The sequence below is a fragment of the Protobothrops mucrosquamatus genome, unplaced genomic scaffold (assembly GCF_001527695.2).
Source record: "Protobothrops mucrosquamatus isolate PMUCROS unplaced genomic scaffold, P.Mucros_1.0 scaffold1170, whole genome shotgun sequence".
Lineage (NCBI taxonomy): Eukaryota > Metazoa > Chordata > Lepidosauria > Squamata > Viperidae > Protobothrops > Protobothrops mucrosquamatus.
In genome coordinates this window covers 83,881-105,558 of record NW_015387384.1, presented here as the reverse complement: position 1 = coordinate 105,558, position 21,678 = coordinate 83,881, and the positions used below count along the sequence as shown (strand labels likewise).

Below are 21,678 nucleotides of genomic sequence, written 5' to 3'. Positions count from 1 at the left end.
CTGCCGCCTCTGTCAGAGCCACTGTGTAGACAGGGCCTGCACCAGGTGAGGGCTTCTTTCCGGCTGTCCCGGGGCTGTCTCCGCCCATGCCGATGGGGCTGCACTGCGGAAGGGGGATGGTGGTTCTGATTCTTCCCTGCTGGCCGCCCCCCCCAGCCCCATGCTCCATGCCCCTTCTATGCAATCCTACGTGACCGCAGTGTGGGTAAGAGGCTCGGCTGGTGGGGGGCAGCTTTTCTCTGTGGAGGCATCCCGGCCCTCCCACCCACCCCTAGCCAGACCCCCTCACCTTCCCCCAGCCGGGACCTGATGACCCCCACCCTCTTGCACCCACCCCAGCTGACCCCCAAGCAGCCCAGCCCGACCAAGACGGAAGGAAGGCGAAGCAGAGAATCTGTTGTTAAATGATTTGAAACCCACCACTGGTCGCTTCCAAAGGCCGCTCACTCACTCTCCCGCCAAAACTCCTTTTATAGGTTCCCTCACCCTGCCCACCTCTCACAACTGTTCCTGGACTCTGCATGTGTGGAGAGGGGGAGGGGAGGAACCCAGCCCTGCGTCCCTCTGTCTGTGGCAATGGTGTGCATGCCCACAGTGACGGCTCTGCATGATGCCTATGGCATGCATGCCATAGGTTCACCACCACAGATATAGAGGAATCCACAGTTCCCTGGAATATACAGCTTTTTTGCTCATTCTCTTCACTTTAACTTTTTATTCCTGATTGTTATTCCTGATTAACTGAATTATATTTATATATTGCAGCCAAAATTATGGCAAAACCTGCCCAGTGACAACTCAAATTTCTTTTTGGAAAATGTCACCAACTTCTTTTAGAAGGGCAGATTCTCTATATTGCTGGAACTAAATATTTTCAATCTTTTTTTCAATTTTTCCATCCATTTTCACTACAAGTGACTATACATACAAAGCATATTTTCCCGAAAGTAAGACCCAGCCAAAAAGTAAGCCCTACCTTGATTTTTGAGGGTGGGCCTAATATAAGTCCTATCCAAAAACAAGCCCTAGTTTTGGGGCAAGGGATACACCTATAAATCAAGCTAGGGCGGGGATGGGGGGGTGAAGCTACCCCATGTGCCCCGCACCCACTTGCCTCACCAGTAGGACCGCCGCAGCCAGGCCTCCCAAGTCCTGACACTTGTCAAGCCTTGTGGTTTGTCACTCTAGTGCCGCCGCGAGTAGCAGGAGGTTTCACAGCACTTCGGGCCGTTTCCTCTGCTCGCGACAGGATGCCACATGGTGCTTTGTGCCGCTTCTGTTGCTCGCGGCAGGACGCTGCGTGGCTCTTTGGGTCATTTCTGCTGGCAGAAGTGGCCCGAAGAGCCACGCAGCATCCTGCCACGAGCAGCAGAAACGACCCGAAGCCGTGAACAGCAGAAACAGCGCAAAGCACCATGTGGCCTCCTGCCATGAGTAGCAGCAATGGCGCAATGCGCCACATGGCGCTCAGCCACAAGTGGCAGCAAGCGGCTGCAGAAGTCAAGCAGTGGGGTGACAGCTGTCGGGGTGTGGGAGGCCTGGCTGTGATGGTCCTAAGGCAGTGGTGGCGAACCTATGGCACGCGTGCCAGAGGCGGCACTCAGAGCCCTCTCTGTGGGCACGTGCGCCATGCCCCGGAGATGGCAACCATCTCTTTTCAACCAGCCACCCGCTAACTCGCCGAGGTCCCACGTGGCCGGATGCATCCCAGCACAGCTGGCTTCCCTTCCCCACATCCCATCCCTCCTGGCCTCGCATGCTCTCCTTTTCCCGGGCACGACCCACTGCATCGCCTCCTCAGCTGTAGGCCGTCCATCCAGCTCAGAGGTGGCTTCTCTGAACTGCTGGCGGAGGGCCGCAGAGCCCCAGAGTGCACTGGTCGAGGGGCCAGCAGGCTGTGGCTGCTGACAGACACTGTCGGCCCCCATGCACTCACTGGTCTCTGTGTGCGGGGGCCAATGGTGTCAGGCAGCAACCGCCCCGGCCCCTGCCTCAACTTACCCTGCGACAATGGCACCCCCTGCTCTGCCTCGCCTTGCCTCGCTTCACCCCGCAGGATGAGCCTCCTGTCCACCGCCCCACCTGCCAGAGACCCCCTGGATCTCCCCCAACCCTGCCTGGCCCCCACAGGCGTCCCTACCCATGAGCAACATTGAGGTGACCCCGCCACCTTGGCCACACCCACCCAGTCTGCCATGCCCACCTGGCACCCGGTGATAAATAAGTGGGTTTTGGGTTGCAATTTGGGCATTCGGTCTCTAAAAGGTTCACCATCACTGTCCTAAGGTAAGACATTGTCCAAAATTAAGACCTAGTGCCTCTTTTGGAGGCAAAAAAAAATATAAGACTGGGTCTTAATTTCGGGGAAACACAGTAGATTTTGGCAGTCTCTATTTAAGAAGATGGTTTTTTCTTTAACTCATCCTAAATAAAAACTATTTTCTACATTATTCAGAGAAAGCACTATATGTATCTTTACAGAATGGATGCTTCCTGTAAATCTAAACAGTTCTAAACAAAAACTAAATGTCAGACCTGCCCCAATCTGATCCCTTAGGAAAGAAAGACCTTGACTCCATTTGATTAAAGCAAAGGGTTCTTTTACTAAAGGTATTGGTTGCAGTAAAGTGAGGCTAGCTCTGAATTCCACACGCTCAAAAGATACAAAAAGCCTTACCCGCAGCCTATCCCTTCCCCCGTGACCAGCCCGTTTCCAGCCAATTGAAGTTCGCCAAGACGTTTTGAGAATTCTGAGATGTTTGGGGGTAATCCACATATTTCTCAGGGTGCCTGGCCGTGGGATGCTGGCACAAACAGGATCCGGCTGCTCTGGTTTTTATCACCTGTCATTCCCCCTTCCTGATTTCCCATCACATACACACAAAGTTTTATTGCCCTTCTATCTTCCTCCCCTTCCATCCTCCTTCCCTTCTAGCCTTTGATGGCAGGATGCCTGTGAGGCGCCAAGCCAAACCAGATAGAGCTGACACTAAATGTGCCTTGGAAATAACTAAAGGTGTGTCCGATTTGATTACATTTATCTTACCTTTATTTCAGTTTTAGGAGTTTTAATTTTCTAAAAATGGGAAAGAAGCTCGATCTTTCCAGATTAACAGATGAAGAGGCCAAACATGTCTGGGAAGTAGTTCAGCGGGACTTTGATCTGCGCAAAACAGAGGAAGAGCGTTTAGAGTGAGTATTTAAAACATAGAAATGCTTGGTGACTTGTCAAATGAAAATGCAAAGTGGATTTTTAATATGCATTGCTTCCAAGGTGTTTTTTTATTTATATTGAACCATATAAAACCAAATTATATAATCACAAATGGTTTATTCAGATTTATAATCTTGCTCATTTAATAGGCTGCTCTCCATTTCTTTTTTTCTTTTCTTTTCTTTTTTTGAGAATATAAGCAGAATACCAAGATTGAATCATGAAGTTGGAAAGAACTTTTAGCCAAACATGAAATACTCAATTAACACATTTGAATGTTGGAAAGATCTGTGACAGCCATTGCTTTTTTTGTTTGTTTGTTTCTGAATCCATAAAAGAGGAATGTGAGAGAGTGGAGAAGAATTTGAATGACTTATAGTAAGGTTTGATGTGTAAAAGCCTTGTTTGGTCTGATAGAGGCTTTGGCTAGACAGGACACATTGCCATACATCACAAAATGTATGCTGTTCAGTGCTGGGCTTTGTCTTGAAAAGCTAATATAAGTATAGGAAAGAAGAGGGACAAATATTAAGGAGACAGGAAAGCCCAATTCAGCCTTGTTAAAAGCTTTATTTTGTGGGAAGAGTCTGGAAGTGACTCATCAAAATGGGAGGCTCCTTAAAGTATACACTGATATTAATAACTCTACAGTATCCATAATCAGAAAAAATAATATTTTCCTATGTCCATGGTGAGCAGACTGTACTCTGAGTGGTTCAGGAAGAGGAACATTTTGGCAAAAAATGAGAAAAATATTATCATCTAATCACTCTAAATCTTTCCCTAGAGGCAATTTAGACTTTGTGTGTTCACATTGCAGAAGAATTCAGAATGGCTTCTTGTACTTGGCTTCATAGGCCTTTCTCAAAAACAGATGGATTATTGTAGCTATCTGGAACTCTTTGGGCCCCTGGAAAGCTGCCCCATTTGCTTCTACTGTCCACTGACTTCCAGTGTTAACATAGGCTTCTGCTGTTTCTCACATTTTTTTTTTTGAGAAAAGCAACAACCTGAATTATAGACTCCATGTCTTGTATGGAATTCAGCCAATTTATTGATTTATTTTAGTTTATCTCAAGTACCAGAGCCATCAAAATAGCTTACTCCATGGAATAAATATATGCAATAAAATCTTAACCACAATAATGTCACTACACCATGGTTAGAATGCAGCATTGTAGGCTACTTCTGCTGACTCCTGGCTGCCAGGAATTCGGCAGTTCAAGTTTTCCCGGCTCAAGGTTGACTCAGTCTTCCATCCTTCTGAGGTTGGTAAAATCAGGACCCAGATTGTTGGGGGCAATATGCTGACACTGTAAACTGCTTAGAGAGGGCTGTAAAGCATGTGAAGCGGTATATAAATCTAAGTGCTATTGCTATTACCGTGTTTACCCCAAAGTAAGACCTACCCCGAAAATAAGCCCTAGCTTGATTTTTGTGGGTGGGCCTAATATAAGCCCTAGTCAAAAAAGAAGACCTAGTTTTGGGGTGAGGCGCACACCTAAAAATCAAGCTAGGGTGGGGGTGGAGCTGCCCCACACGTCCCACACCAGCTTACCTTGGAACCAGGTCTCTTCTTGCCGGACCACTTCTGTGGGATCCCCAGGTCTGCATTTCATAGTCAGAGGCCTTTCCGGAAGGCCACTACAGCTGAGAACCAAGCTATGGACTGAATGCATAACTCGGTTCTGCAAGGCCTCTGCAGCCGAGAACTGAGCTATGGATTAGCTCGGTTCTCAGCTTCAGTGACCTTCCAGAATGGCCTTTGACTATGAAATGCAGGCCAGAGTTCTATTCTCAGATGCAGAACAAAGCTGCTCCTTCGGCCCCAGAGGAAGTGGGCTGGCTGGGCGGGGCTGTCGGTGCCGGAAGTGAGTGGAAAAGACACCCACCCACCCCTGAAAATAAGACCTGGTGCCTCTTTTGGAGGGAAAAAAAATCAAGGTCCTATTTTCAGGGAAACATGGTAGTATTAAAGAGAGAGGAGTTAATAACAGTGCCACATGTATAGTGCAAAAGTAAAATAATTCAAAAGTATGCTGAAATAAGAATCCTTTTAACTGTTGGCCAAATTTCTTGGGATGACTCTTACACAGGGTCCCCAAAGGCTTCTCTCTTGTGTGAGTGGAGCTGCGCATGTGCCGGCCCACCACTCACATGGCCCAGTTCCCCTCTCACTCCCCTCAGCCAGGCCGCCAAGCCACAAAGGTTGGGGACCACCGTTTTAGGAAATAAGTATCACTTCAGCTGTGCCCCAAAATAGACTAGATTTCCACCAAAATCTAGTTCTGATAACTGAGGTTTCCAAATACTTTATGAGGACAGTTCTACTCAGAGTATGTTGTATCCAACCTGAATTAGTGATTGCAGCCAGATCCCCACTTAATTATTTATAAGCATTTAGAGCAGGGGTGTCACATGGCTGTCTCAGGCCATGTGGAAGACCCCCAGATGACAGCGCAGACTGCCTGGAGCCCTGGACAATAGAGGGCAAGCGCCCAGCCTGGTCCTCGAGCTCCCAGAACACCAGGACCCCACAGCCCAGCTCAGGCCAGCCCTGCTGTCCCAAGGAGGTGCCCTGCTGCACTTACCTCCTCCTCGAAGCTGCTGCTGCTGTTCTTGCTCTCCTTGGCCAGATTGCTCATGATGTGTGCAGAAGGGCAAAGTATGTGGGTCAGAGGGAGGCCCACTCCCTCTCCAAGCGAGGAAACCTGGCTTTGTAACTAAAGCATCCTCAGCAATAGGATGGGAGACCATCAGGAGAGATCAGGAGGAGGAGACAAGAGGATGGCAAAAGGACAGCAGGATTGCTGGTGGCCAAGTGTTAAGGCAGAACTTCCCTCAGACCCTCCCTCTCTCTCATTTTAATACCCTTCCTTCCCTTCCTTCCTTCCTTCCTTCCTTCCTTCCTTCCTTCCTTCTTCCCTTCTTTTTTGTTCCCTCTTTATTCTCCTTTCTTTCTTCTTCCCCTCTTTCCTTCTTTTTCCTTCCTTACTCTCTTCCCCTCTTTCCTTCTTTTTTCTTTTTTCTTTGTCTTTCCTCTTTCCTTTCTCCTTTTCTGTCCCTTTTTGGATGCTCAGATGCAAATGGGGAAACATTTCTCGATGCCTCCTTGCCTTGTGATCAAATGCCACTTTTGCTAGTAGTTTGTGGCCACTTAAAAGACTGAAAACAAACCAGGCTCAGTTTATCCCATGCTTGCTTTTAGTGGGGGCGTCCACAGACAACAGTACAGCAAAACTGTCAAAATGGTGGCTGTGATAGTTAATCAGAGCTCCTCTGTTTTTTATGTGCAAACAGCTTTAGCTTTTATGAGCAGAGGTAGGTTAGTCATTTTTCTATTAATACATAATCCTTAAAAGGGCTCTCCTGTAAGGAGCCTGCCTTGGTCTAATTCAGACTGGAAATATACCAAAGGAAAATATTTTCCCCCACTCTGCTTTGTCCTGCTTTCCCCACTGGAAATGGCTGTTTGCAACATATAAGGAGGGGATACTTTCCTAAGGGCTCACAGTTCAAGAATACCAATGTTAACTTGGATTGCCAACAAAGTTCTGTCTGTGACAAAACAGAACACAAAATAGCTTTCTCCTTTGAACTGGGGCATTTCCAACCGAAATGCCTCTCCCCCCCTCCCTGACTACTCCTCCCTCTCTCCCTCCCTGACTCCTTCCTTCCTTCCTTCCTTCCTCCCTCCCTCCCTCCCTTTCTTCCTTTTTTTAAGCTGCCAGAGGCTCCGTGCAGAGATGGCAACAGGCAGCCAGCAGTGGGCAAAGGCTTCCCCTCCCCCCTGTCATTGCCTCTGCATGGCTCAACTCACCTCTCCCAGACCCACACATGTGTTTGTGTGTGTGTGTGTGTGTGAGCGCGCGCGAAGGTGTGTATGTGTGTCTCTCACCCCTTGCAGCCCCGCACCCTCAACAGAGACCTTCTGCAATGGCAGGCTGAAAACTAATGAAAGCTGGTTTTTTGGAGTATTTGTTTCTTTTTCTCAACTTGCTGCCGATCGCATCGCACCCTGGCCCACTCAGCTCCCGCCCCCAGCCCCGTGGAAGGCTGGAAGAAGCTCCCATCACAGTTTCTCTTATCTCACCAGTTCTTTTCCTCCTCAATGTCACAGCGTGGGGCTGCAAGAGGTGAGAAAACCCCCCCCACGCATGCACACACACACACACTCACACAAACACGTGCTCAGGTTCTGGGAAAGGTGAGCTGAGAGCCACAGAGCAGGAGGAAACGATAGGGGAAGGGGTCAAAATGGGAGCCTCTGGCAGCTTAAAAAAAATGCGGAGCAGTGGCTTCCCTTTTAGTCCACCCTCCCCTCCGTTGCCTCCATACCGGGATTGACTCTATGCCTGCTAAAAGGACAGTTTTGCTTCCGACCCCCCATGCCAGAAACCACATGCCACCGCTGTTCACCTGCCGTGTCCCCCGACAGCCCCTGCAATCTCCTATCACATGCTGGCAGGCAGAAGCCCCATGGGCTAAAAGTCCCATTTTGTCTCCTCCATGCTCAGGAAGGGGCAAGGGGAGGGGGAGAGACTGGCAGCATCGCCAGTGGCCATGCTGCCACCGGCTGTGGCTTTCCCACTCGGAGGCGGGGTGATCCCAGTGAAAGGGAAACCTTGCAGGCTGTGAATCAGGCTGGCGAGCAAGGCATGGAGGCGCTAGCGTGGAGGAAGGCGAGAAGCAGCCCCAGCAGCAGGAAGGGCCGCCAAAAAGAGCGGAGTCTGTGTGTGCACCTGCTACAAGCTCAACCATCAGCCATGCTCACCATGCCTCAGACCAACTGTAGTGCGCCATGGAGAGCATGGCTGACGCAGGCAAGGCAAGCGTGCACACAGACTCCGCTGTTTTCAGCGGCACTTTGGTGCCTGGCCCAGCAAAGTGGAGCTGGACAAGGAGAGGCCCAGTAAAGCGGGGCATGGCGGGCATGACGGGCAAGGCCGGGAGGGGTGGGGCGAGGCACCACCAGACTCCGAGTGCTCGCCATTTCCTGTGCGTGCGCCAGGAGGGCGCCCAGCTGAGTTGGGGTGGGCCAGGGCTGGGGCAGCGGGGCCGGTCCCTTGCCATTTCTGGAACAGCTCCAGGCGCCAAATTTGGGCTCTTGACGAGTCAGATACGACCCGCAGGCCTTGTGTTTGACATGTCTGATTTAGAGGCTGCAAATAAGAACATTTATAAGAGACTTGCAAATAATCCAGGCCTTCCAACAAATGGCATCACTAAATGTACCAGCCAAAGAGGAACATTTTCTTGGCAGGAATTTGTGCATTCAGATGCAAACCTGGAATATGTCATAGTTCCGACAGATGAAACTCTTCAAAGAACTTTGAGGCATTGTTTACCTTAAAGAATCTTTATTAGAGAAGCAGAGCATCAACACTAACATAATTGAAGCCAAAAACTGGATTCCCCTCCCCTGAGCACATAGTATCAAAGCACAATTCCCTCCTTCAATTAACAGTCATAAATCACATTCTCCAATTAGTTTGAAATGCAGGCTTTCCCTCCAGTTCTCCAGCCCACCAATTCTTATCATCTCTTATTTCAATAACCTTGGTTCACACACTAGGTCCAGTATTGTTATGTCTAGCTAAATTCTCATGCACATTCCTCCCCCCAGCATCATCTAACTCTAACTCTAACTCTAACTCTAAGAGTAAAACATAAGAAGAACATGGTTGCATCTCCAACTGCTGTCAAAGCAAAAACATCCAATGTTAGCAGCATTGACAGAATAAGATAAGATAAGATAACCTTTATTGTCATTTTTATACTGTGGGCACAATGGCACACATCAAAAATGAAATTTAGTTGCCCTCTCTCAAAGTGAAACACATATATGACACACACCTAAACATACTATGAACAACATATGCATAGACTCACATCCCTACATATACGTAGCAAATAAATATTAAATATTGTCCATCTTGAATATATAATGGAAGGAGGAAACTTGAGAGTTCGCAAGGTTAATGCTCTATGGAATGAAACTCTGGCTGAATCTGGATGTTCTGCTTCGGTTACCACGAAGCCTCCTCCCAGAAGGTAACAAGGAAAACAGGTCGTGAAGAGGATGTGTAGTGTCCCAGATAATCTTACGGACCCTGCTCAAGCAGCACTTCTGTGCTATGTCCTGGATGGGAGGGAGGGAACTGCCAATGATCTTTTCGGCCATTCTCACCACTCTCTGCACTGCCTCCCTGTCTGAAGCAGTGACAATTCCAAAATTAGCTTTCCCACTTATCATCTATATCGCTGCCTTTGTCTTGTTCCTTTCCAAATTAGGTCTCCTCTATCCTTTTTTGTCATTAGATAGCTGCTGCCTGTTGCAATCTCTGTGTTGCTGCTCCATTCATGATCTGATATAGTAGAATATAGAATCATGAAATCATAAGACTGGAAGGGACCCTGGAAGTCTTTTAGTCCAACCCTCTGCTCAAGATAGGAGATTCTATACCATTCCAGACAAATACCCGTATATACTCGAGTATAAGTCGACCCGTCTATAAGCCGAGGGACCTATTTTGCCACAAAGAACTGGGAAAAAATGGTGACTCGCGTATAAGCCGAGGGGGCATTTTTCAGCACACACATTTTTCCGCCTGGGCTAATCGGCCTCTTTGCAACCCCACCCCTCTGGTAACCGCGCGATTGTAGCACTTTGCACAAAGGAGCAATAGTTGATAACACGCCCCACGTCAGCTGGAAGGGTATTCTTGGATAGTGAGAAGCTGGAACCGGGTGGGCGGGCGAGAGAGGCGGGCAGAAAAAAAGGGGGGGAAATCCACACACGCTCGCGCAGGGAAAGGGGGAAACGGGTGGGCCGGCCGGCTCCCCTCTCCTCTTTGTGTGTGTGTGTGTGTGTTTGTCTCTCTCTCTCTCTCAATTCTCCCCCACCCCAAAAGCGGGGAGGGGGCCACCTTGCAAAAGGGAGGGGGCTTCTCCCGGTTGCGGGGAAGGCTGGAGGTGCGCCTTTCTCGGCCAGCCCGGGTAAATTCGGCCGTATTCTTCAATACGGGCCGGCCCCAGCAGTTCCGGCTGGTTGCCGGCAGTTGGCTGTTCCTCCCTGGCCGCCTCGGGCCCCCCGGCCCTGTCGGTGAGCGCCCGGCAGAGCGTAGCGTCACCAGGCCTCCCCCCTTCGCGCGAGGCGTCTGGCGTTCCCCCTCGCGCTTGGCTGCGGCGGCCCGGGGTATTCCGTCCCGGCCTCGACACGCAGCGCCGCAGGGAACGGAAGGGGGGAGGGCCGTACCTGGAGCATCACATGAAGAATTGGCTGAAGAATACGGCCGAATTTACCCGGGCTGGCGCAGGGAAAGGGGGAAACGGGTGGGCCGGCTGGCTCCCCTCTCCTCTTTGTGTGTGTATGTGTGTGTGTGTCTCTCAATTCTCCCCCACCCCAAAAGCGGGGAGGGGGCGACCTTGCAAAAGGGAGGGGGCTTCTCCCGGTTGCGGGGAAGGCTTGAGGTGCGCCTTTCTCGGCCAGCCCGGGTAAATTCGGCCGTATTCTTCAGCCAATTCTTCATGTGATGCTCCAGGTACGGCCCTCCCCCCTTCCGTTCCCTGCGGCGCTGCGTGTCGAGGCCGGGACGGAATACCCTGGGCCGCCGCAGCCAAGCACAAGGGGGAACGCCAGATGCCTCGCGCGAAGGGGGGAGGCCTGGTGACGCTGCGCTCTGCCGGGCGCTCACCGACAGGGCCGGGGGGCCCGCGGCGGCCAGGGAGGAACAGCCAACTGCCGGCAACCAGCCGGAACTGCTGGGGCCGGCCCGTATTGAAGAATACGGGCGAATTTACCCGGGCTGGCCGAGAAAGGCGCACCTCAAGCCTTCCCCGCAACCGGGAGAAGCCCCCTCCCTTTTGCAAGGTCGCCCCTCCCCGCTTTTGGGGTGGGGGAGAATTGAGAGAGAGAGACACACACACACACACACACACACAAAGAGGAGAGGGGAGCCGGCCGGCCCACCCGTTTCCCCCTTTCCCTGCGCCAGCCCGGGTAAATTCGGCCGTATTCTTCAGCCAATTCTTCATGTGATGCTCCAGGTACGGCCCTCCCCCCTTCCGTTCCCTGCGGCGCTGCGTGTCGAGGCCGGGACGGAATACCCCGGGCCGCCGCAGCCAAGCGCGAGGGGGAACGCCAGACGCCTCGCGCNTGCCGGGCGCTCACCGACAGGGCCGGGGGGGCCGAGGCGGCCAGGGAGGAACAGCCAACTGCCGGCAACCAGCCGGAACTGCTGGGGCCGGCCCGTATTGAAGAATACGGCCGAATTTACCCGGGCTGGCCGAGAAAGGCGCACCTCCAGCCTTCCCCGCAACCGGGAGAAGCCCCCTCCCTTTTGCAAGGTCGCCCCTTCCCCGCTTTTGGGGTGGGGGAGAATTGAGAGAGAGAGAGACAAACACACACACACACACAAAGAGGAGAGGGGAGCCGGCTGGCCCACCCGTTTCCCCCTTTCCCTGCGCGAGCGTGTGTGGATGGAGCAGCGGCCAAGGGTTTATAAAGCAAGCGGCGGAGTCCTGCAGCTCAGAGGCGACACGGGGGGAGGGAATCGGAGCTAACCGAGGAAGGAGGCTGCTGTTTCTGCTGCCGCCGCCGCCAACCGGGGCATAATACGGTAAATAAATACGAGCGTAGGGGATCCGCGCGTGAACGAAGCCCCACTCCCCCGCCCCTTTTACTTTCGCTCCCGAGCCGGCGCTTTTGAAAAGGGCTTGACTCCAGCCTGGGATTCGGAGCGGGAGACGCCGCCGCTGCTGCTGCCGCCCGCGCTGCTGTGGACTTACAATATCCGAGCAAAAGACTTTGCAAAAGGCCACCCCGCCAAGGGGGAAAGGCGCGCAGTTGGGCACCGTCTTCCTTCGGCGTCTCTTTAAACGGTGCTCGGATATTGTAAGTCCACAAAGAACTGGGGAAAAATATTGACCCGAGTATAAGCCTAGGGGGGCATTTTTCAGCTCAAAAAATGGGCTGAAAAACTCGGCTTATACTCGAGTATATACGGTAATTGTAGAATCTTTTCTTAAAAATGTCCAGCGATGGAGCATACACAACTCTGGGAAACAAGTTGTTCCATTGGTTAATTGTTGTCAGGAAATTTCTTCTTGGCTCCAGGTTGGAATTCCCTCTGACAAGCTTCCACCCATTGCTTCTTGTCCTGCCCTCAGGTGCTTTGGAGAATAAGTCAACCCCCTCATTTCTGTGTCAGCCCCTCATGTTAATCATGTCACCCCTAATACTTCTCTTCATTAGGCAAGATGTACTCAGTTGCCTTAACCTTAATTTAACTTAATCAGAATTTAACTTAATCTGAATGTAATGCTTACCTGTAACAGTTTTGTTTTAATTTGCTGTTTCTAATGTGGATTTCTAGCATTAAGAGGAGTATTTCACACATTCAGTTTTTGTTTACGTTTCTGTGATGGTAGAAGCACACAAAGATATAGAGAACAGTTCTCAATTGTGCTGAAATATCAAGAGACTATTAGGTAATAATTCATTAAACTTGTATTCCCTCTAACTCTCAACCATTCTGGATCGCTCACAACAATTGAAAAAATTACAATAAAAGCAATAAAACATAACAGATAAAAAGATGGCTAATGGGTTGAAGCGAAGGGTCTCCCTTGCCAAAGGCAGCAAAGTGAGTTGCTATCCAGATCTCGGGAAATCTCTCACAGGGCAGGTGCTGTTTACAGAGAAGATGAGCTTTCAGAGTCCCAATAAATGACATTGTTAATCAGAGTAATCCAGAGCATGGCAACCTTGCAGTTCAAATTGGCTGGTTAAATTGCTATCAATGACAGGCTTAAGAGTCCAGATCCTAGGCCCGTGGTGGCGAACCTATGGCACGCGTGCCACAGGTGGCATGCAGAGTTCTCTCTGTGGGCACGCACATTGTCGCCCCAGTCCTAGGCTTTCAGCTGGGTTTTATAAAACCTTTTCGCTTTAGGCCTCCACCGCCGTGTGCAAAAAAAAAAAGATTCAATCAATCAATTTCAACTTCTCGCAGAAAAAAAAAGATCTCACAAAGTTGGAATTCATCGATTGAACTTTTTAATGCCACCCAGTCTGCTGTTACCACCAAAACCACGCCCATCCAATTGGCTACACCCACCCAATGGGCCACACCCACTCAATGGGCCATGCCCACCCGGCACCCAACGATACATAAGTGGGTTTTGGGTTGCAGTTTGGTGTCTAAAAGGTTCGCCATCACTGGAATAGACCTTGGAGGTCTTCTAGTCCAGCCCCCTGCTCAAGCAGGAGAACCTATACCATCTCAGACAAGTGACTGTCTAGCCATGTGGTGGTGAACCTATGGCACGCGTGCCACAGGTGGCACGCAGAGCCCTCTCTGTGGGCATGTGCGCTGTCGCCCCAGTCCTAGGCCTCCACCGCCGTGTGCAAAAAAAAAAGTTTCAATCAATTTCAACTTCTCACGGGAAAAAAAAAGATCTCGCAAAGTTGGAATTGCTTGATTGAACTTTATTTTCAGTCCCACACAGCAGTGGAGGAAGTGATGCATCGGAGCTGGAAAAAAGGTACCGTGTGGGGGTGGAGGGAGCGGCAGGAGCAGCGCGCTCCATGCAAGGGGTGAGGTGGGGCCTGTTGCTTCCCTCCCCCTGCCTGACACCTGCCAAAGCAGCACAGGGTAAGGTTGCTGCCTCCGCCCAGATGCCCTAGTTTCCCCCAACGTTTTTTAACTAACCTGCATTTCAGCTGCATTCTGTTTCTCCATTCGCTTCTCAGCCTTCACCATGTGTTTGTGGGACAAAAAAAAGTTCCATGAGACTTTCTAACTTCTTGCGAGATCTCACAAGAAATTAGAAAATGTCATGGAACTTTTTTTTTTACCGATAGTCCACAAACACTTGGTGAAGGCTGAGAAGCAAACGGAGAACCGAATGCAGCTGAAAGGCAGGTTAGTAAAAAGGACTTGGGGGAGGCAAGGGCATCTGCGTGGGGGCAGGGGCGGCAATCTTACCCTGAATGGTGGCGGCCGCGAGGGGGTCCAGGAGGAGCTGCGCAAAGCAGGCGGAGGGGAGGCCGGGCAGATTGCGGGTGCTGACGGCGGCATGGAGGGTGATTGCACGCATGAGCAGGATAGCCGCACGCCACCACCAGTGCCCGCAATCTGCCGGGCCTCCCCTCCGGCCCTAGGCAGCGCCTCTGCCCTCCGCAGCTGTCCCGCTTGTGCCTGTGATCGGCCTCTGTGCCGCCACCGCTGCAGAAGTTACGCAACGGGGGCATGTATCCGGGCAGCTCGGGCGAGAAGAAGGTGGGCTTCGTAGGGCTGGACTCCAGCGCCGCTGAGTCCTCTCGTGACAGGGCCCTGCTGATCACCGGCTCCAAGGGTGGCGGTGGAGGCAAACGGGGCTCGATCCTCAGCAAGCCCTGTTTGCTGCTTCCTGCCCAATGCCGCTGCTATGAGGCCACGGAACAAGCCGGGCAAAGGTAAGGAACCGGGTCGGGACGGCGGGAGAAAGGCGCTCTGTGAGGGTTGGGTCCGACGCATGTGGGGCTGCTGCCTCGCTTTCCATGTCGTGCCGGGGTTGGGCTGGACTGGGCGCGAAGCCTCCTTGCCGCTTCTTCCCCCACAGACATTGGGAGCGCCCACCCCACCTACTGCTTGTCCCGGGGCACCTGCTGCCATCCCGCGCTCCCTAATCACCTAGCATTTTAACATCAGTTTGGCTGATGAAAGCTCAGTAAGTAACTTTTTTACTCACAGGCTTGTTTATATTAAACAGTCCTGTTTATTTTATCCTGGTGTTCGTTTTTCTTATATTTTTATTGATATGCCCAGGATTTGCATTTTTAATGATATTAAGGATATATATATATATTAAAGGTAAAAAAAGATATATGCAGTGTTATCTTCCTTTTAGATATCAAAAGGATTTTGCGGCTCCCAGTGTTTTGTTTTCAAAGGGAAACGGGTCCAAGTGGCTCTTTGAGTGTTTTGGGTTGCCTACCCCTGAACTAGCCAAACCCAAGTCCTGCAGACGTTCTTCATATGTTTTAGTCTCCAGGCCTTTGATCATCTTAGTTGCTCTTCTCTGATTTTTTTCCCAAACTCTCAACATCTTTTTTGTGATATGGTGACCAAAATTGGCTGCAGCATTCCAGGTGTGGTCTTACTAGGCTTTTATAAAGCGGTACTAATACCTCACGTGATCTTGATTCTATGACTCTGTTTATATAACCCAGTATTGTATTGGCTTTTTTGGCTGCTGCTGCACATTGCTGGCTCATGGTTAAGTGATCGTCCACTAGGACTCCAAGGTCCCTCTCACAGTTACTGTTTTTAAGCCAGGTCTTGCCCAATCTGTATTTGTACCTTTGATTTTGTAAAACTTTGCTTTTCTCCACATTGAATCTCATTTTATTGGATAGGGCCCATTGTTCAAGTTGGTCAAGATATTTTTGGATCCTGAGTTTGTCTTCTGGGATGTTGGAGTACTTGCTCAACTGCTTTACTCACGAGGAAAACCCCCTCTTCATGGAACCAGGCAGGACCCACAAGAAAAACAAACCTCTTTTTATTTTTACACACCTGACTCAGTGTCCAAGACTTTGCAGGCAAACAACCCAATCAACAAAACACAAAACCGCAGCGTGAACGGTTGCCTTTGGCAACCAGCTCCTCCCACACCTCCCCCTTTATAGTCCAGCCAGGGCGTGGTTTCTTTTTTTTTTAATACAAGTTTTATTAATTTTTCAAATTTTTACATCCAAGTAATCAGGAAGCAGCATGGTGATAGGGTAATCAATAATTCAATAACAAAATCATTCATGTATATCTCGGGTTACATCAATAATAGTTCCCTCTCTATTTCCCACAAGTATTATATCATATTCATATTAATAAATTTTCTAACTAAAACTCAGTCAATCAATATATTTGTTAGTAACATTTTGGTTATACATATCCAAGTCCTGTTTTAAAGTTTTACTTAATTCCAATTACCATATTTTAATTTAGCCTTTTATAACCAATGTTAAGCTTCGGATAACCTTAATTTCCCTCATTTCATTATAAGATAATTAACGTTACTAAAATACACATGTTGTTCCAAAATTTAGCTTTTTACTTTATTAACTGATATATTCTGTTTCTCTTCCTAGTAACTCCTCATTTACTAAAAAAAGTCCTTCATTGTCACAAATCTATTTCCATATAACAATTAAAGCTATAATCTAACAATTAATTTTAATTCCCATTATAAATCTAAATCCTAAATGTTAAATCAATCATTGTCTCTAAAAAGCTGCTTAACCCATTAGATGAATTTCTACATCCCATTTTTAAATCTAACTCTGGCTTTCTTTTTGTGCCAGGCCAGTTTCCATGCCAGTGCCTTTAAAACCTCAGATGTGTCTCCCTTCATTCCCACATCTGTTGTTTGAGTCAAGGGAGAACATCCAGTTAACAATCTTTCAAAAGAACTGGCCTCTTTATGGTTATTAGGTTGTTGCCCTAATAATTCAAATCTCCATGTTTGATTTGACATGTTTATCATCAGTTCAGTCTGGTCCTCTTCTTCTTCTTGAAGTTCTGTCTGGGTAGAATAAAAGATCATATCCAGTGTTGTAATTGTTGTTTGGTTATCTAAGTTGTCTGAATTCTCAATGTAGCGTGTTTGTTGATAAATTCCTGTTGCTTTGGGAGTTACAGGAACTGTAGTTAAAGTCAGTGTTTGAATATCAAAGTTATCAGTGAGTTGTATGTGTTGTGTGGAATCCTCTTTGATGTTAAATTGTTCCTCTTCTATTATTTTTTGACTTGTAAGTTGGAGTCTAGGGTTCAATTTGCAGTTTTGTGAAAATATCCCTGGCTTTCACTCTTAAGCTCAGTGGCTTCAAGGATTTTTTCAAGGATAAGTTTATAGTTAAGTTGTGGATAAAGTTCCTCCATTTCCATGGTGATTAGAGATAGTCCTTTAGTGGAGGCTATGTTTAATGAGAGTCAGGCAATGTCCACCTCCACACCTTGTAAAAGTTATTGTCACCACCCAGCTGTATCCACTACTTATCTTTTTTGATAATATGAAGGGCAAATCAAGGGAGTCAACAGGCACAATTGAAGAAAAAATTTCAATTGCTATGCCAGGTTTTGCCACAAGATGTCCCCAGCAGACCACAAAATCTTTTTCCAGATGCCTAATAGCTTTTTATTCAGTTAAAAAAAAACCAGAAAAAAAGTATTTTCCAAAATTAATAGTTAAAGAAGATGTTAAGTCTCTATAATAGGATGTTTTGGGACCCCAAGATATCCGCAAGACAAAAATCCAGTTATTTAGTTATTGAAGTTAGTTGGTTTTTTTCCTTTTCTTTCCAAAATTAAAATTCCCAAGTATGCAAACACCGCTAAATTGAGAGCGGGGAAGAAGTTTCAAAGAGCTTTCACAGGAAAGTAGTTAGGGTAAAAGAGAGGTAAAGAAGGATCTCACCCAAATCCTGCACGGTGCTTCGCTGTGCTTAGTTGTTATTTTGGCTTTTGGCTGGTGCGACTTGATGATCGGCCATGTTAATGGCCGATCTTCCTCCTTCGTCAGTCCTGAGGAGCTGCCTTGGATCAAACAGAGGGGCTGCCACCCCTCCGCGATCTAAAGGTCCTCCTCAATGGTGGTCATCCCTCCAGGGCGACTTTCGACTCTTTCCAGGGTCTTCTGACGGAGAGAAACCGAGCGGCGGAGAGAGAGAGAGCTCTCCCTGCATGGCCGAAGGCGCCGCGATCCGGAACCGGAAGCCAGGGCGTGGTTTCTTAATGACTTTTACTTTGCCTATGGAGCCGCCCCACTGCCTTCCTCTGGCTTGTTCGCCTCTCCTCTCTGCGCATCCACGCATCTGGGATTGGCCCCAGCTGTTCCTCATCATCGCCCAACTCAGGCTCCCAAAACAGCTGTGTCTCTGCCCAAGCGTGAGTAGAGGGGCCGGGCTCCTCATCTGACTGTGAGTCTTGGTGCTCCTCATTATCTTCCTCAGACTCCAATGTCACTCCAGGCTCCTCATCTGAGTCCTTAGACTCGGCTGCCGAATCCACTGTTTGGTGAGGAATCACAACAACTCCTGCCAGTTTGGTGTCATCTGCAGATTTGATGAGTTCCTCTTCAATTCTCTCATCTAAGACATTGATAAAGATATTGAAGAGTACTGGGCCTATACTGTATGAATGCTTCTACAGTCAACTTCTATAGATGACTTGTTGAGCCCCTAAGTTAATCTCCTTTTTTGTCTGTGTACACAATATATTTATTTGGTCATACTTCCAGACATTTGCGAAAACAGAAAAAGCAAACATCTCAGTGCACTCTTGCTAGTTAATATACTGCAGGAGCAACATTAATAACTATGTATATGAAAATTTTCCAGTTATACTTTCCAGTCCTACCCACCTGGAAATAAGCCATCAAGTACCTGTCCTACAATACAAATTCTACATTCCTTAATCATTGCCCCAAAGGCAAACAAAAGATGCTGTGTATTTCTAGCTGTGCTGAAAGCAAACAAAAGTCTATCAGAAACCTGGCAGATCTGTGCTGGTAAAATCCAGTTTAAAGTGTATATGAGATATTGATTGGAATATATTTTTAGTTCCTACAAACTGAGATTACTATTCCATATTCCTTTACAGGGCAAACATACTGACTTCAGCCCAAGGCCAGAAAAGAAGTTGTAAAGCCCTCCACCCACCCACCCCAAGTGCTGTTGACCCTTATCTAACTCTAAGTAGATGCTGACTGTTAGTTGAGTAGATTCCTGTACATAGGCTTTTAATAATAAATCAGTTTAATTGAACCTTCATATGTGGACCTGGTCTTTCATGCCTGACAGCCACTATGCAAGACCATTCTTCTGGATTTGTGCTGAAAATACTCTACAGATGCCTAAACAATAAGAAAGAAACAGAGTACCCATGTTACTCTTAGTGAGTCTAAGTAACATTTAAATTTTGTGACTCAGGCATATTCTCATTTAGCAATTAAGAACCATGAAGGGGAAGCCCCTAATTTGAACCTGACTTCTGCTAATATGGCCTAGGAAGCTGAGTTTTTTTAGCCTTGGCCACCCACTAACCCTCAGTAAACAAGACAAAGTTGATGATAATGATGATGATTGATTATGATGATAGTTTATCGCAAAGGGCTATGATGACATTAAGAAAGTTTATGAACTTCTAAGTATTTGTTTTACAGGGAAAGGTCACAAAAGACAAGATTCGCCAGATTTCTTCAGAGGATGTCTGCTTTATACTTTGAGATCTGTAGTTTAGAGTATGATATAGATGGTGATCATGCTCCATGGGAAACTCAATTTTTCCCTCCTTTAGTCTAGATGACTAAGCTAAATAATGAATGTCATTTCAAAATACCCAAATGCAGTCTCTTGTTCCCACACATTCTTTGATGTGCTATAAGCCACAGAGTTGACATCTAACAAGTTTAAAAAGCAAACATAAATGTCAGACAAAGTGGAGGGATTATTTCAGTGGCTTCATCTGCCTAAGTGTTTCTCACTCTTAGCAATTTTAAGAAACATGGTCTTCAACTGCCAGAATCCCCCAGCCAGAAGGAATTAAAATCCACATATTTCAAAATTGCCAAGGTTGAGAAATACTCATCTTTCCTTTCTAGTGTACTGAAGCCAAAGCTTAAAAGTAATTCAAAATCTACACAGAATTACATCTATGCAGATTCTCTGTGATTTTGAGAATTCAGTTTTATATGCGCAGCTTGGTGGTACCTGCCCAACTTTTGCAAATCTTAAAAACTTAAATTGAACAGCAAATGCTGTTGTATCCTTCCTATTCAATGTTACAAAAGTGAAGATATAGCTAACTGAGCAGGTTTGGAAGGCCTGACTTTATATGTCATATGGCAGTGGGAGGCCAAGGCAGAGAAGTGTTGTGAAAAAGTGCCTGAACATAGAAATGCTAATGTTGGAGGGAGAAAGTGGGCTTGGACAGTGAATTGGACTGATGGTTCCTAGCATTTGCCCACCCCCCACCCCAGACGAGGAGAAGGCAACAGGAGGTGGCTAAAGAGCAGGGGCTCAGACAGAAGGACAGGTGAAGTGGGGTATTTGGCGCATAAATAAAAGGAGCAATTTGGGGGAAGTAAATTTAATAGGGGGTGGTATGAAATTGATTTTCAGTAGAACTCAAGGAAAGAGGGAAGCAACATTTTCATTCTTTTTTTAAAAAACCTTACAAATGTAGTTATAATATGCACAATATAGCTTCAGATACAGAGGTCAGAAAATCCTGGTCCTATCAATCTGTGAAAATTCTGATCTTTTCTTTTTAAGGGGAAAAAAGAATAAAATTTAAACTGTAGATCACAGAAAGCTACCCACTACTCCTCTGTTTCACATAAGGAATTGAATTTTAAGCACCCCATTAAGAATGAATAATTCACTTTCTCTCATATTTTTGTCTGATTAAATATGAGAAACCTTTTTGACACCATTTAATTTAAATATACAATATGGACATTATTAATTTTATATTATTACTGATTATATTTATTGTGGCCACTCACTTTAGAGGGCTTGCAGTATTCAGAAACGCATGCATATATATATGAGTGTGAGTGTGTGTGCTGTTTGATAAGCATATGACAGGGTTTATTTATTTTTCCCCAAAGGGATCTAAAATGCAAAATTGAAAAAGAAAGCACTAAGCGGGAGCTACTGTCCACTCAATCCCACCTCAACAAAACCCTCTGTATCCATTGTCTGCAACCCTTTAAGTTTCTATTAAACAGCAAACGCCAGTGCTTGGACTGTCACTTGTACATATGCAAAGGTTGCAGCCAGTACAACAAAAAGGAGCAAGGTTGGATGTGTGATCCATGCCGCCTAGTTAGGTAAGTGGGCTAGACAAGAGTTTTGTCATCTCCTCTCTTTATTATAGTTCTGACTGGACATTAAACAGTAATATTCTTAAGCTTTTTAATTTCTCATGTGAAGTATAGTTTTCATGACTTAGCACATCTTACAAAGAATATTGTGTTTAGTTTGGTTAGTATTGTTCATTTGAATCTACCTCCTGTATATCTAGAACTGAAAACAAGTCATGGTGAGAGATAAATGATGAAACCTGCGTGGTGATGGGTTATAAACCATACCCTTTTATCCTTGTGGCCCAATGCTGAATGCAACTATTTAAATTTATGTCATGCTGTTACAAAGTATGGTTCATCTCTTGTTATCCCTTCTCTCTGTGGACATCTACTGTATGAGAGTAGAAATTAAAGGAAGGAATGGATTGGGGGTGGGGGGAAGAGAAAGATGCCAATACTGACTTTTTTCATTATTAAAAGAAGGAGACACTAAACTATAATTCACATAGGATTATTCCTTGGGTGTTTATTGTAATAGCCCTTGTAAATATGTTATGCTGAAAGACAGTGATTCCTGCAAAGATGACAATAAATTGAGACACCTCTCTCTC

The 21,678-nt window shown here is 47.3% G+C and overlaps 1 protein-coding gene across 1 annotated transcript in view; it reads left to right on the top strand.

Annotated features, from left to right (window-relative positions):
- Nucleotides 1–3,082: 3,082 nt before the first annotated feature.
- The window catches only part of MLPH (melanophilin), a 50,367-nt gene continuing 31,771 nt past the window's right edge, over nt 3,083–21,678 (top strand). Inside the window, exons 1-2 of the mRNA XM_015820737.1 lie at nt 3,083–3,192; nt 20,870–21,091. Coding sequence (XP_015676223.1) covers nt 3,083–3,192; nt 20,870–21,091 — 332 coding nt within the window. The remainder of the gene's footprint in view (nt 3,193–20,869; nt 21,092–21,678) is intronic.